Source organism: Polyodon spathula, chromosome 13 (assembly GCF_017654505.1).
Source record: "Polyodon spathula isolate WHYD16114869_AA chromosome 13, ASM1765450v1, whole genome shotgun sequence".
Taxonomy (NCBI): domain Eukaryota; kingdom Metazoa; phylum Chordata; class Actinopteri; order Acipenseriformes; family Polyodontidae; genus Polyodon; species Polyodon spathula.
In genome coordinates, this window is record NC_054546.1 from 17,111,280 (window position 1) to 17,126,264 (window position 14,985).

General features: G+C 37.2%; 1 protein-coding gene across 3 annotated transcripts in view; it reads left to right on the top strand.

Annotated features, from left to right (window-relative positions):
- The first annotated feature begins 590 nt into the window (after window positions 1-590).
- ccar1 (cell division cycle and apoptosis regulator 1) overlaps window positions 591-14,985 on the top strand; it is a 33,241-nt gene continuing 18,846 nt past the window's right edge. Inside the window, exons 1-10 of one of the 3 annotated variants that reach the window (XM_041268607.1) lie at window positions 591-813; window positions 1,486-1,641; window positions 2,720-2,892; window positions 8,871-9,023; window positions 9,499-9,531; window positions 10,196-10,389; window positions 10,698-10,824; window positions 11,876-12,065; window positions 13,745-13,889; window positions 14,551-14,706. In XM_041268607.1, coding sequence (XP_041124541.1) covers window positions 1,539-1,641; window positions 2,720-2,892; window positions 8,871-9,023; window positions 9,499-9,531; window positions 10,196-10,389; window positions 10,698-10,824; window positions 11,876-12,065; window positions 13,745-13,889; window positions 14,551-14,706 — 1,274 coding nt within the window. In that variant the 5' untranslated portion in view covers window positions 591-813; window positions 1,486-1,538. Of the gene's footprint in view, window positions 814-1,485; window positions 1,642-2,713; window positions 2,893-8,870; window positions 9,024-9,498; window positions 9,532-10,195; window positions 10,390-10,697; window positions 10,825-11,875; window positions 12,066-13,744; window positions 13,890-14,550; window positions 14,707-14,985 lie in introns of all 3 variants that reach the window. The other 2 variants (XM_041268606.1, XM_041268605.1) reach the window with 2 other exon arrangements.

Genomic DNA, 14,985 nt, shown 5'->3' on the forward strand with positions numbered 1-14,985 from the left:
AATAAGGACAGATACTTAACAGGGAACTGAAATATTTCTTCAGTGTCTCTCCATGTCCAGTACACCCATTGCGAAGCACCTGGTGGCCGCACAAGTAGCTTTATTTGGTGTATTTTCTTATTAGATGACCTAGTTTGATAGCACCCTTTATATTCAGAGCTACAGCATATTTGTTTTAATTTTCGTCCATGTCAGTATTTTGCTTTGCATCCATAATTAACACAGTTTATAACTATGTACCAGTTTGAGCTTTACTGTTACGTAGTGAATATGAAAGCAATATTTCAAAGCGTTAGGTATTTATCATCCTCAAAACAAAACTAACAAATCAGATTAATTTAATATGGCATACGTAGATCACAGGTCAAGTGAACGCGAACAGTTCCTGTGTTAGACACTTGTTTATGATATATAACAGTTGAAGAACCGGCTTCCTTTAATACAAACACCCAGGTTACCCTTAATTTCCACGTTATTATTATTATTGTTTTTTTTGTTTTTTTTTTACTCTGACCCCATGACCCGCTTTCTCGAGTCAGTGACGACGTTGCACTCCCTCAAGCAGGGAGAGTTAGTTATCTTCTTGCCGAATTATCGAGTTCACTTGCAACGTACCAATCACAGAGTACATTTTTTTTGCCAACAACTTAATTCAAATTATGTTATGATTTTGGAACAGAGGGACCGGATTGTGCCAGTATGTCAATGCGACTGCGCAACAGTATACTAATGCTCATGCGCTGTATTGATTTGTATCCGCGAAGAACTGCATAGATCTTAAACCGGTGCATCGTGAATGTACACAGAGGACGGGTAAGTAATGGAAGAGCTGGAAAATGTATAACATTAAATTAAAAACACTAAGTTTGTAGTGGAATCGTTGTAAGCGATTGCTTCATTTGTATATTGTAAAACGCATGTTTTTACGTTTTATATGCGAGTAGTTCATTTCTAGCATTATCCAAGTACAGTGTTTATGACATTTACATACAGGCCCAAAAGACATCCCGTCTGCATAAACTGGGAAACAAAACACCATTGCCGTGGTGAGCTGGCTTAGCATCCCCCAGGACACCCATAAAGCCTTACTTTCGAAGATTTATAGACAAACTTCGTTTATAAAAGGTTTTAGGCAGAAATGTGTATATTGTAACGAAAACGTATAGTTCTGCGAAACTAATACTTGTATTGCACTATATAACTTTGTATTGCTGAGCTGAGTACCTTGTACCATAAGCACAGACGACAAGCGTAAGCTGTCAAAAGTAGTGTTTTTGTGATGGTTTTAAATATCTTGTCCTGTGGATGTAATTTAATCAGATATTTAAAATGTAGCACACGTTAGTGTTTGCCGTCCATCGTGGCTTGTGTATATTATTTGTATCATTGCATGTCTTATTTTTTATGTTGAAAATTAAAATGTGAGACGTTTTTTTCCGTTAACCCCTGCATTACTGAGCATGCTGTGCTTTTTGTACATTTCAGAAGGTTTTAGCACAACTTGAAACGTTATTTAGAAGAACCGGGGCCTGTCCATTATGGCTCAGTTTGGGGGACAGAAGAATCCACCGTGGGCTGCTCAGTTTGCAGCCTCTGCGGTCTCCCAGCAGGGTCAGTCTCTTGACATGAACAGCCTGCACTGTGAGTATACTGCTCTTTTTTTTTTTTTTTTTTTTTTTAAACAACATATAAAAGACAATGAAAAGCTTTGAACCAGAAATATTTATTTTACATTTTTAAGGTGGTTGTTGCCCTATTCGTCATGTTGATAACCAACTTTCTGTTGGTGCTCACTGTAAAATGTAATCTTACATTAATTTTGCTTGTGCAGTAACACTGGGTTGAAGGTGTTACTTCAATTACTACAGTAACTTGATTCTGCCTGTAACTGAAGTAGTGAGTCAGTTTTGCTTTTAAAAGTAAGTAAACTGGTAAATATGTTTTATTAGGAGTGTAACAATTCACCATGTATCGATTTAATAGTAATGCTTTCATTACATGACATATCGTATCATAATAGAGGTATGTGTAGTTTGTATCATGATCAATGACCAAACGCACAACATAGCTCACTGTAGTTCAACAGGTGATTATTGAATGAACAGTGAGTGTTTTATATATTGATACATAATCATACTAACTTGTTTAATGTTTGTCTTTTAATAAAATAGTACACCATTAAATGATTATTTGATGTTTTTCTGCAGCACACAAGTAGCTCGTCAGGACCATTGCATGTATCGTGATGTGCATCATATTGTGACATGTGTATCATTGCACCCCAAATAAATACCACGAAAAACTGTTAAATGCATTTCGGTAATGAATGTTTCATCTCCCAGTTTTAGTTTCGGTAATGATGAGCAAGAGAGCTGACAGTTTTTGTAGAGGGCAGATAGCAGGTGCTTGACTGAAGATATGCTGTGTTGAAAGCTGCATAAATACTGATGCTTCCCAAAGGAAAATGTCAAAAGCGGGGACTCTGTTTACCATTGCGTGACAGCAGATAGACTTTCCTTGAGGAATGTCCCTCCAGAACAAGTAATACTGTAGGCAGGCTCTCCACTTTGTGTCATTGCAGCCTGTGGTGGCTAATATGGGAGGTGTTTCTGTTTGTCAAACCCGTGTAGTGTATGTGTCTGCCTTTGATCTATTTACACTAGTAGATAATCATCTTTGTATAGATTTTGTAACTGGTGTTGTTTCCTGGTAGCATTAGGGGTTCAGCAGCCCTCTCTTCTTGGAGCTTCCCCGGCAATGTACTCCCAGCAGTCTGCCATGGCAGCAGCCAACCTCAATTCCCAGTCTGCTGCAGCAAACTACCAGCTGTCCCAACAAACTGCCGCCCTGCAACAACAAGCCGCCGCTGCAGCTGCTGCAGCCCTGCAACAGGTGAGTCATTCCAAGCAAAAAAATTATCTTCATATCTTTAGTCATATTTATTGGCTAATTAGAAATTTAGAAATGAAACAATGTTACCATGAACACAAAAAACAAAGCCTCAAATCTTTAGGTGTGCGTGGAGTATTGATGCAGTGGCTGCTGTTAAGTCTGTATAAACTTGAGATTTGTAGAGAATATATTGAAGTTTCAAGTTTTGACCAAAAATCTAATGGAACAGGCTGTTACTATGGACTGTTATAGGGAAAATTCAATAACTTTCTAATGTAACAATTAAAACAAGACAGAGTTGATCAAATTCTTGGCTGAGTACTGCAATAAAAGTAAAAAAATGTGGTTATCTCTATAGTGATAACCAGCCTTCCCTCTAAGGCTGAAATGCGTGATTTTTTTTGCAGTAACTGGCAACAAACTTCACACTCAGTTTACTAACTTTCGCAAGATATTATCATAAGTATCAACATCAATCGAGACTCCAGCCTATCGAGGTAAACCTATTGTTTTGAGTCGGTTCTTACGAAGCATTAACATAAGGATATTTCTGTCTGTCTTGCAGCAGATTCTCTGATTTCCCTCTAAAAATGCACGTCACATTAGTGCAGCGCTCGCTCGGGCACCAGCGAACCTACTGGAACAGGGTGGCAAAGCAGGCGTATGCCGATTTTGCCTCTATAGAGTGCTGCTCATGAACTTTACAGTTTTGAACTCGTTATAATGGAATACTGAAATCAGTGAAGCACAATATTTCTGCATTATTTAGAAGTATAAATACTCTGGTAAACATTATCTATATGAGGATGGTGCGATAGTATCATTTTCGTTATCATGTACGAGTCAATACATTAGATGTCATAATGCCATTCAAAAACACGTAGAGAATAAGAAAGCAAATATGACATCAACAATGGCAAAGCACTGCATTGTATGCTGAAAAACTAAGATCTAAGGTACTGCGCTCAGGCGCTTTCCCAAAGTAACTAAGCTAAATTAATTGCGTATTTCATTATTGTTTAGTTTATTTCTTTCCACTTTACCTGCCTCTAATGAAGCTATAATTAGCAACTTTAAACCATGGCCATTTCTTAATTGAATTATATTTTCTGACGACAAAGAAATTAGCTAAAAACTGTTTTTCTAGCTATGCAATCCTTGCAACATAATCTGTATGACCCCCTTCAATCTGGATTTAGATCACTGCACAGTACAGAAACAGCTCTTGTAAAGGTGGTAAATGATTTGTCCATTGCAACAGATTCTGGAGCCTTATCTGTCTTGGTACTCCTTGACCTTAGTGCCGCATTTGACATAGTCAACCATGATATTCTTATTATGCACCTAGAGCCCTCTGTTGGTATCTCTGGTACTGTACTGTGCTGGTTTAAGTCTTATCTGTCAGACAGGAAGCAGTCTGTCTTGATGGGAGCATACTCGTCCTTTTCCAGTCCGGTTTCCACAGGTGTCCCACAGGGCTCTATACTAGGGCCTCTGTTATTTAATATCTATATGCTGCCACTTGGCCAGATAATACGACGCCCTGGAGTTAGTTTTCATTCTGACACTCAGATTTATCTTCAAACTAAACCTAATACCTCAATAGCTGTTTCTGTACTCTCACACTGTTTGATGGAAATTAAATTATGGATGCGAGTTAAATTGCAATAAGACAGAGGTTATGCTGCTGGTTTCTCCGTCAGTTGAGTAATGTGGAGAACTTCAGCTTGGCTATTGATGAGCTTGAAATTAGAGCGAGTTCTGAAATGAGAAATCTCAGTGTTATTTTTGACCCTTGCCTAACTTTCAAAGCGCATGCTCGAAATGTTACAAAGGTGTCTTTTTTTCAATTTGCGTAACATAGCCCGCTTAAGACCTGTTCTCTCTCTACCTGATGCAGAGAGACTCGTGCATGCCTTCGTCTCCTCTCGACTATTGTAATCCATTGTTTGCTGGAGCCTCAACATGTTAGTAATAGGCTGCAATATGTTCAGAACTCGGCTGCTCGAGTGCTAACAAGGTATAAATCTTTTGTACGTATTACACCTGTTCTGGCATCTCTGCACTGGCTTCCTGTTAAGTTCAGGATTGAGTTTAAATTACTACTGTTAACATATAAGGCCTTGAATGGTTTGGCTCCTAGCTATATCTGATTTGTTAACTGTATATTCTCCTGTGCGAAACCTGAGATCTGCAGATGCTGGGCTCTTAACGGTGCCACAATCTAGGCTTCGGTCTATGCGAGATAGGACCTTCAGTTGCTATGCACCCAAGCTCTGGAATGCTGTCCCACAGAAAATGAAAGATTTGAATACTGTTGATATTTTTAAAAAGCAACTAAAAGCAGTTTTTTTTTTTAAAATGGCATTTGAGTCTGTGTAGGGCTGGCTGTTTATGTGTTGTACAGTACTGGTGCTGTGTGTTCTCTGTTTCTGGGCAAAACTTGTGTGTCCTTGTTTTAATGTGTAACCTGCTTCGTGTCAGTTTTTAATATCATTGTGTATTGTTTTAAACTGTAAAGTGCTTTGAGATGTGCTGTATGAATTGTGCTATAAAAATAAAGATTATTATTATTATTAAAGGAAATTGATCACTACACACCCTTGGTTTCATAAAGACATTCCGTCTGGAGACACACCTTTTTAAATCTTGCAAACAACACTGCAGAACTAGGAAAGAAACAATTCAGAGGATTAACTATGAGTTTACATTAAAAGGGGCGCTATTTAAATTACAATTGGGTAATAGGCTACTTCTCAGTGAACCTGTTTTAGAGCAACAAGTCTGTCAACACGGCTTATCCACGTTTCATATTTTGTCCTGGTTATTATTATAATGCCAGTCAAACGTTAAACTTCATTTGTGGAGAACTGTATATAGAATTACTCTCGCATGACACTGCTGGACTATTACTAAACTGTTTCATATTTTATTGTTATTGTAAATGCCAGCAATAAGCTAAACAGGTCTTTTCACAACGCCTTTGTTGACTGAACTATTGTGTTAGTGGAAAATTGTAAATATTATTCTCACAACTGTGCTGGACATTTGTTTTTTTGAACTGTTGTAATATAATTCTTATGTTTTCCTGCTTATTTTAATGCCAGCAATGACCCAAGTGATGTCTGTAAACATTATGACAGGTTTGAAGTGTCTTCAGGTGCTTTACTTACTATTACAGCAACAAGAGTATGATTAAAAAAAAAAAAAAAAAAAATAAATAATTATGGTAATATTTATTACATTTACTTATTTTAACTTATATTCATGTTCAATTGCCATATTTAATTATTAATACTTTGATAAAAAGTGGTAATAAATGGAATTGGCCATTTTTGAAAAACGGAATTTGGTATTCCCAAGAATGGAACAGTTAGTAGCCCTAAAGATGGTTAAGATTGAAGGCAGTGCAGATGCCACTGTTTTATGTAATATAAAGCAATTTTATAGAGGCCACCAGTTAAGCATGCAGTCTATATCTATGATAACAATCGACAGCACTGCATAGGATCAGAGGATGATTAAAAATCAAGGCAGAGTCACAATAAATGTCTTGTTTAAATTTAAAGTAAATTGTAAAATTGTTGAGATACTTGTGTTGGAATATTGTTTCAAAATTGTATGATGCAACAAAAATATATTAAAAGGGTTACTGCATGGCCGAAGGTTTCTCACTGATAATTTACACTTTCTCAGTCAAAAGGGCAAGTTTCTCGGTGTCTAAAAAGCATAGAGGGAACACTGGTGATAACTGCAAATACTTGACTGATAACAGCTTCTGGAGTAGAGCAACCACCATGACACTGACAACGGTCAAACCCCATGTCTCCTGGAGTTGTGTCAGCAGCTCATACTGATATCATTGTTCTTCTAGTATTTGCAAACCAAATGGGGAATGGTTGAGGAAAAATGTCAAGAGAACTATATGTATTGAGTTTGGTGAAGAAGTTTGCACCAGTTCTCCAGTTTATCACAGTATTACCACCTCATTCAATGTGGGCAAAGTAAAATCCATGCATTAGGTTTACCTGTTAATTTATCATCTATATACTGTTATGTTTTTGTTGGTTGTATACTTCCCAGCTCAAGTTTAAGTATTCATCAGTATCTTAGTGCTCTGATGAACACAGGATTTTCATGTTCAGATATTCGTTCTTTTTCAAAAGGTAATAAAAGCCATTATATTGCTCAGAACGCAGGCAGAGACAGTGTAGCAGCAAAGGCAGGATGGCGTCCCCCCTGTGTGTGCGCCTTTATTTTACAGCAAGACGTTACACTATGTAACACATTAAAGTGAAAAAAATAACCCTGGAGTAAAGAATGTTTTGTAGGCCTTGCTTTACCGCAGTGAATTAACTACAAAACAAAGGATGCCAAATAGCAGTTCAAGTTAAACATTGTTTTGTTTATTCCTGAAATAAATAGATCATAAAGTTGACAATGCATTTTATTTATTTTTTAAAATTTTTTTTCATTCCTTGCCATTTCTCCACATTAAACAGTGGCCATCGAAATGTTTTCATAGAGTAATAACATGGTTTACTTGTGTTTTTTGTAGCTGAACAAGCAAACGAAAAATGAAATTTTACTTTAAGCACTTCAAATAAAACAAAACGTGGAAATGGTGTTGTAAGGGGGGAAAAAATAATTGTTTTGGTTCTCATTTATTACGTTCCACATAGCAAAGTCGCAACAAAAATATATAATATATACAATCTTTACAAAAAAATCACTTCACAACATTTTCAGCAAGTTGGGCACTGTTTAAGCGATTCATTTCAGAATGATGTGCTTGTCTTTTCTGTCCCATGCACAATTCTTTTTTGACTATCCTTATGCGTGCGCACGCATAATCTGGTTTGTTCACTTTTTGCTGTCTAAAACTTAAACAGAGGCTCAAGCTGCTGTGTTGATCCTGTGGTGTTTGGAGCTGCTGTGTTGATCCTGTGGTGTTTCGAGCTGCTATGTTGATCCTGTGGTGTTTTTTTTTTTTTTTTTTTTTTTTTTTTAAATATACTGTATGTTAAAACTCACATCACATGGAGATCTTTTTCATTTACTATTTAAACTTGCATCACTTTTGGTGAGGCAGTAAATAAGTTCAAGGTATTTTAGTAATTTCTAGCGAATATGAACCTCTGATTTTTGGATCCGAATACATGTCAAAATGTATTTGTTTGGATATTTGTCTCAATACTACAATATATAGATTTTTGCCTAAACTATGCAGACAAACGGATATAATTTTTCATAACTCTGTTCTTGTTAATACAATTATACATGTACTGAATTTGAGAACATTTTGTTTGGAATAAGTGCTACAAATTATATTACAATATGATTATTAATGAATAAATATGCAGAACTGCAATTGTATTTTCCACTACAGTCAGAGCTGCTTTATCAGGATGCTGTGGGAGAAGGAAAAATATCCTGAATAAGCGGCTGTTCCAGTTAAACGAGAGGCAGCTGAGACGACCTTAGTCACACTTTTTGGATTCTTAGTGTAAAGAAAAAGAATGAAATCACACTGCATTATGACTGTGTTATATACATCATTTAAAATGAGTCAGTGTTGTTTTTTTTATTCTTAAACAAAATGAATCACTTATTTTAGATTTCTGCCAGAGAAACCACAGGAGACTCCTCCTTCAAGAGTTCAATGTGGTTTATGCAAGTCACAGCGTAATCACTTACTTGCTGCACTGTGCTACGCAACCTATTTTGCTCCTAAAAGCATTCTCCATTCATCATTTGAAAATACTGTATCCCAGTTAAAGTGACAATCAAATTAAACTGTCTCCCAGAGTTGTATCCCATTTAAGCAGAAATCCCGATTTCAGTATCCTGATGCGGCAACTGTACCTGGAAAATTTACCTACTGTAAAAATATATTGGGCAAAGTTAACAGATGCTAACATTACACTGATGCTTGCTGTTTTCACAGCTGAGTACATGTATCATTTTGTTTCTTGCAGCAGTATCAACAACAGCATCAGCAACAACAACAGCATCAGCAGCAACAACAACAACAACAACAACAACAACAACAACAACAACAACAACAACATCAACAGCAACAACAGCAACAGCAGCAGCCACAGCAGACCATGTACAGCGTCCAGCAGCAGGTATGTCTAACACCTTAAGGCCTGGTTTGTATAATGTTGCCTTGATGTGAATTGTAAATTATTTTATGCCTTTAAAAAACATATAATTCTTGACAAGTGTCAACCGTGATTACAGCTGCAACATCCTGTCCCCCAAATGTACCATGCCTCATTATACACCCTCCGCTTGCAGTTCTTTTTTTTTTTTACTGAGCAGCAATATGAAATACCCTGTGTTTTATGGAGTACTGCAGTGTTTAAGTCCATGTGTAAGAAAAAAAAAAAACCCTGTTTAGGGTAGCTTCAAATTATTTAAAATGTATTGTATATAAAATTGAAATGTTGTGATCACACGTTATTTTGTTGTATGGACTTGAAGTGAAATAACCCTTATACTCTATGCATGTACTGTGAACATGGCCTAACTGTGAAATAACTAAACATACTGTATAGCATTGACTTAAGTGTTTTTTAACGATTTGTATTTTTAATTTAGTTACAGCCGCCCCATCAAGCCTTGCTTTCTCAGGTAATGTTTTACTCTCAAGTTGTGTTTTTAATACATTATTGGTGTGATGATTTTTATTATGTTAGTATTAATGAAATGACCAAGTCCCAGGACTATTAGGAATCAGTCACGTGCTTTTGTATTAGGAGTTGTTCATCCCCGCTATAGAGGAGAAACCATCTATTAACAGGAGCCTGATTGCTCAAACTTCTGGCCCCTGATCATACAAAAATATACTTACTTGACTGTAATTTTAGGTTCAGGACTAGTAGGGATTTCTAGCCCTGAGTCAACATTTACAAGGTTGATATGATCAGAACATGTGTACTGTATGCTTCCATATTTCATCAATTAAATAAGACAGGATTTTCTTCTGTTCTGAAGTCATTCTTAATAAATTATGAATATCTTAATACATTAATTGCCCAGAAACACACTGAAAGTTATATTACATGAAACATTATCTGTGGTATTGTCTAAAGAAATGGTATAGTACTGTACATAAGCTACAATGTATAACAAATGTTTGTTTTGTTTTGAATAGCATAATTGAAATATTAAACCAAGAGCATACTTCTTGATTTAAGACCAGTGTTATGAAACATGTTGTTCTTGGATTGCTCTTTTTTCAATGCACCTACTGTGTATTCAGAAATGTCTAACTGGCTAGTTGAAAATTTTGCAGTCATCTGTCGCCTTGCCTACCAGCCTCAGCCTGACTAACCCCCAGCAAACGGCACAGATCACTGTCTCCTACCCAACACCAAGGTCAAGTCAGCAGCAAGCCCAGCCACAAAAACAGCGAGTGTTTACTGGGGTGGTTACTAAGCTGCACGACACATTTGGATTTGTAGATGAAGATGTCTTCTTCCAGATAAGGTTTGTTTAACCCATTTTGACCCAATGTGAAGACAAAAGGGTAATCGAAATTCACCATGGCTTTGCCCCAGAATGTAAAATTAGTAAATGTAATGTATTGTGTCTCAATGAATCCGAGAGCGTAACATTTTGGTACCTTTTAAAAACATTTGTTTTTCTTTAACTGGATGCAGAAGTATGATTTCTAGCTTATTTGCAAAAGACATTTTTAGGAAAAGGTTGTGCTTTGGGATAAAACTAATTGTTTACTTGTTGCATTCACATCAAAAATTTCAATTTATATAACTGATTCCCTTATTTTTTTCTAGTGCCGTTAAAGGCAAGACACCACAAGTAGGAGACCGGGTGCTGGTAGAAGCTGCATATAACCCAAATATGCCATTCAAATGGAATGCACAGAGGATACAGACCCTGCCTCATATGTCTCCACAAATGGCAAGTTTAATTTGTGGTGTCATCAACTATTTTCTTGTCTTTCGTAGTGTTGTAGATCAGGGGTCGGCAACGTCAGCGTAACCTGGAGCCGCTGTAGCGGCCCACAAAACTGCTTCTGGGCCGCCACCAACAAAACTGAACAATTTTTAACTCAACTGTCAGGTTGTAATACTTGCACAATACCAATGTACTTACAGAAGCACACTTGGGCAAAGCATAGAGTACAATTGTACTGTATTTATTTTTAAAAAATGGAAATCTTTGAACTAAGACATTACCGCTGTACCGCTGCTATCGTCTTTTCAGTCAACAATCTTAAACCACACAGAATTCACAATGTAAAACTACACGGAATTCAAAACGGTGCTTGTCTGTTCAACAGCAAAGATAAATAACTATTTAAATGGGTTTCATTTAGATTTACTAGCTGCCATTTACTTCTGTGTTTCTCAAAGAAAAAAACTCCAACAATAAATAAGTACGCAAATAGTATTTTGAAGATACGTGGATTCCCACCAAAAGCAGCCATAACACACAAATGCAGGTTTAATCTATTCCCATTTTACATTACATGTAGTTACTACATTCTACATTTTGCCCCCATCAAGGGAAAAAAAAACAACATATCTCTTAAGTGAAAACAAACAATTTATTTAATTTGGCCAACTTCATCTCTGTCGTTCCACTGGCTCAGCACTTTGCATACAGTTACTGCGTAAGCATCGATTACTTACTTCCACGGGGTGTTGGTTGCGTGCCTTGGAACTGTTGCCTAACAACCACTGACAGACTGCGTGCGGTGTGAGAAAATCACTCCAGCAACAACAACACAGAAGCTGGCTGCGCATGTGCCAAGGTGGCGGATCTAATTAATGTTTTTTTTTTTTTTTTTTTTTAAATGTAATACATTGATAAAGAAACTGAGGGGCCGCCACCAAACCTCAAATGGACCTCCATTGGCCCGCGGGCCGCCACTTGCCGACCCCTGTTGTAGATAATTGCTGTTTTTTGTTATTTTTCCGGTCATTGGAGTATATTCTTCTGTTTACAGAACCAGCCACAAGGGCCACCTCTGCTTAAGGCCAACCCTGCTATGATGCAGTCCCTTCCTCCACCTTCCTTCAGCCTCCAGGCCCAGGCTCCGCCCCCCTGTCTATTACAGGCTCAGTTATCGGCTGCATCCCTGGCCCCTCTGCTGCAGAACCCACCACAGCCCCTTCTGCCCCAGCCACCTCAGAAAGGTAAGGATCTCTTTACTTGATCTTGACCCAACATTGTTTCATTGTCACATTGTTTTAACCATCGGTTAAGTCTAGTGGTAAACCGAAATGTATCGATTTTCAAAAAATTACAAAAGACTAAGGGCAGAGTATTTATTTTCCGTTTAACCTTCCCAGTCAAAGCTCTTGTTCATTAAATACCTTAGTATTTCTGGAATACACTTTCCAGTTTGTTATTTATAAGCTGATAGTTATTGAGGACAACTGAAAAGTGTGATGCAACATTAGCAAACTTGCCAGTCACACTTTCAGAAACTTAGTTTTGTGTTCAACTGAAGAACAAACCTCCTACCCAGCCGTTCTGCATTGGTAGTAAATGTATAAAATAAGTACCACTGCACTTGAGAGAAGTCTTGCACATCAGTCTTCTGGCTATTTTTTTTTTAAGCGGTGATGATTATGTACTCCACAATAACTGCATTTTTGGTAAGCAAATGGGTTAGCAAATGTCCCATCCCCAGTATCCCAAAGTAGATGGGCCAGATATAAATACATACATGTGTTAGGATTGGAACAATAATCGATTGTATTGATAATGTTTTTGCATCAATAATTTTATTGTGTTGAAAAATTATCGATAATCATATTGTCCATCACCCAATATGACACACTTTTGTGTAACAGTAGCTATGTATTGAAGCAGTAAGCAGGACTGAACTGAGTGCGTGAGACTTAACGTAATCTTTGCGTGCTGCCTAGTGGAAAGTTGTAATGTGCAGTAAGGGTGACTGAGCTGGCGATGGCAGCTGCAGAAAACCCTGAACCAGCTGAAAAGATTTTAGAAGGTTTTTGTTTGTTTTGGAGGAAATACCATGCAAAGGGAAACACCACTAATCTCTTTACCTGTCTAAAGATCACCATCCAGATTCGTATTCACGTGTTTATGTGAGACCAAAATATAACACAGGCAGAGTAAAATCTAAATCTGAGCCGAGAAGTTCAAACATGACATTAACTGAATTTCTGGAACGTAAATCAAATTATAGCAAAGATCACCCGAAACAGTGAGTTTACAGCAGCCATTGCTTGTTTTGTTTGCAAGGATATGCAGCCATAAGTTCATACATGTAACTTCTATCTAGTTATTGATTTTAAACAGTATGCTTGCTTTAACTGTACATCGTGGTTTCCTTTGTATCCTAAATTTTGCACTGGCAAAGCAGGACTGGCTTTCTAACATAAAAACACAATTATTGGTACTTGTAAAATAAAAATAGTAGCTCAATGTAGAAAAGTGGACCTTTTGTCTATTTATCAGTTTGACTGTTTAATGTACATTAAATGTAATTGCTATTCTCAATGCAAAAAAACCCACAACCTTATGGCAAACATTTATTAGCCTAAACTTCCTTTCTGTTTATTTTAAACTAATTACTGTAGCGCTTTTTAAAAAAATATATAAATTACATTGCAACGTGGTTTAAACTTGTTTTTGTCTTCTAGTCGTGTATCTCAATTAGATAATTAACAAGGTAGGTCACTATTCGTGGAAAGCAAATGTCTGTCATTTTTCTTTACTTTTTTTATTTATTTTCTTTATTTTTTTTTTAAGAGTTCTCTTAAGAGTATACTAGTGTCTGTTGCTCTTGCAGAAGCATAACATATTTAACATGTGTGTAACTCCAGTGTGTTTTTTGTAGATTGTGTCTTTTCAGGGGGTCTGCTTCAGCCTCCTGTGCGAATGATGCCACAGCCCCAGCCAGCACGGAGGTTAGACCCAGTACCCAGGTTTCCAATACGAAATGACAGAGTCGATCTAATGGTCAACCGGAAGGATGACAGAAGGTGTGTTTTTCGCAATATAGTGTTCAGATGAAAACATTGTTGATGCTTATAAAATGGCACAAAGCCTGTCATATTCTTCTACTACTAATATCAAGGAAACCATTTTTGCAGACCAGACCTATCAGAATCTCTCCTAGTCATCATCCTCTATGTTGGAGGTCCTCATTATTACTTGACCACTCCCAGACAATGACTCCCGCTTCTTTGAAAATGTCTGCCTGTTTGTCATTTATGATTGAAAAGAAGGCAATAAAGTTTTGGTTCTTTTTTTTTTTTTTTTTTTTCCTGGGTAGTCAGTCAAGTTCCAGTTTGTTGTACAAGGGCAGTCACGTCTTTTGTTGGCAATTTTAATAATTTTAATACATGCATTACTATACTTGAATTTAAGATGCAGGCCAGTTAGAAATAAAAAGTTAGGTTCAAATGTCTCTCTTCCTATAACATGTCACACTCTTCATTGGCTTGATAACGCAAGTACAGAATTCAATACTAATGTCTACAGTTGTCTAGTAGGTAAGTATTTGTTTAAACTAGATGCAACCTTATTACTTAGACGTGTTTAGAATGTAACACAAGTCACATGGAATGACCCAGCAATCTATTGTGTAAGCAATCTTCATGCAGTGTTAGAATCAGTTGTTATTTTTTTCTCTGCTGTTAGCCGTGAGCGGGAGCGGGAGAGAAGGCGGTCCCGGGAGCGCTCTCCCCAGCGGAAACGCTCTCGAGACATGTCTCCCCGCAGAGAGAGGTCTCCCAGGAGAGCTCGCAGAGTTGTCCCTCGATACACCGTACAGTTCTCAAAATTCTCCCTGGACTGGTGAGCAGTGTTCGAATACTTCTTTTTTTAACATGTTTTTTATTTGGGGAGGGGGGGTGCAAATAGATATTATTATTAATAAGCCTGTTAATATGTCATGGGTGGGTATGTGTTAACAAAATCAACGTAGTATTTATTTGGTTACCTGTAAGTCATGTGGTTTAGCAGTGGTACTAATTGTGAACAGAGAATACAAACTCCCTGTCCCTTTTTTCACAATTATGAACATCTCTTGTACAGTGGACCATATTAGTCTTATTTTAACCATATATATACACA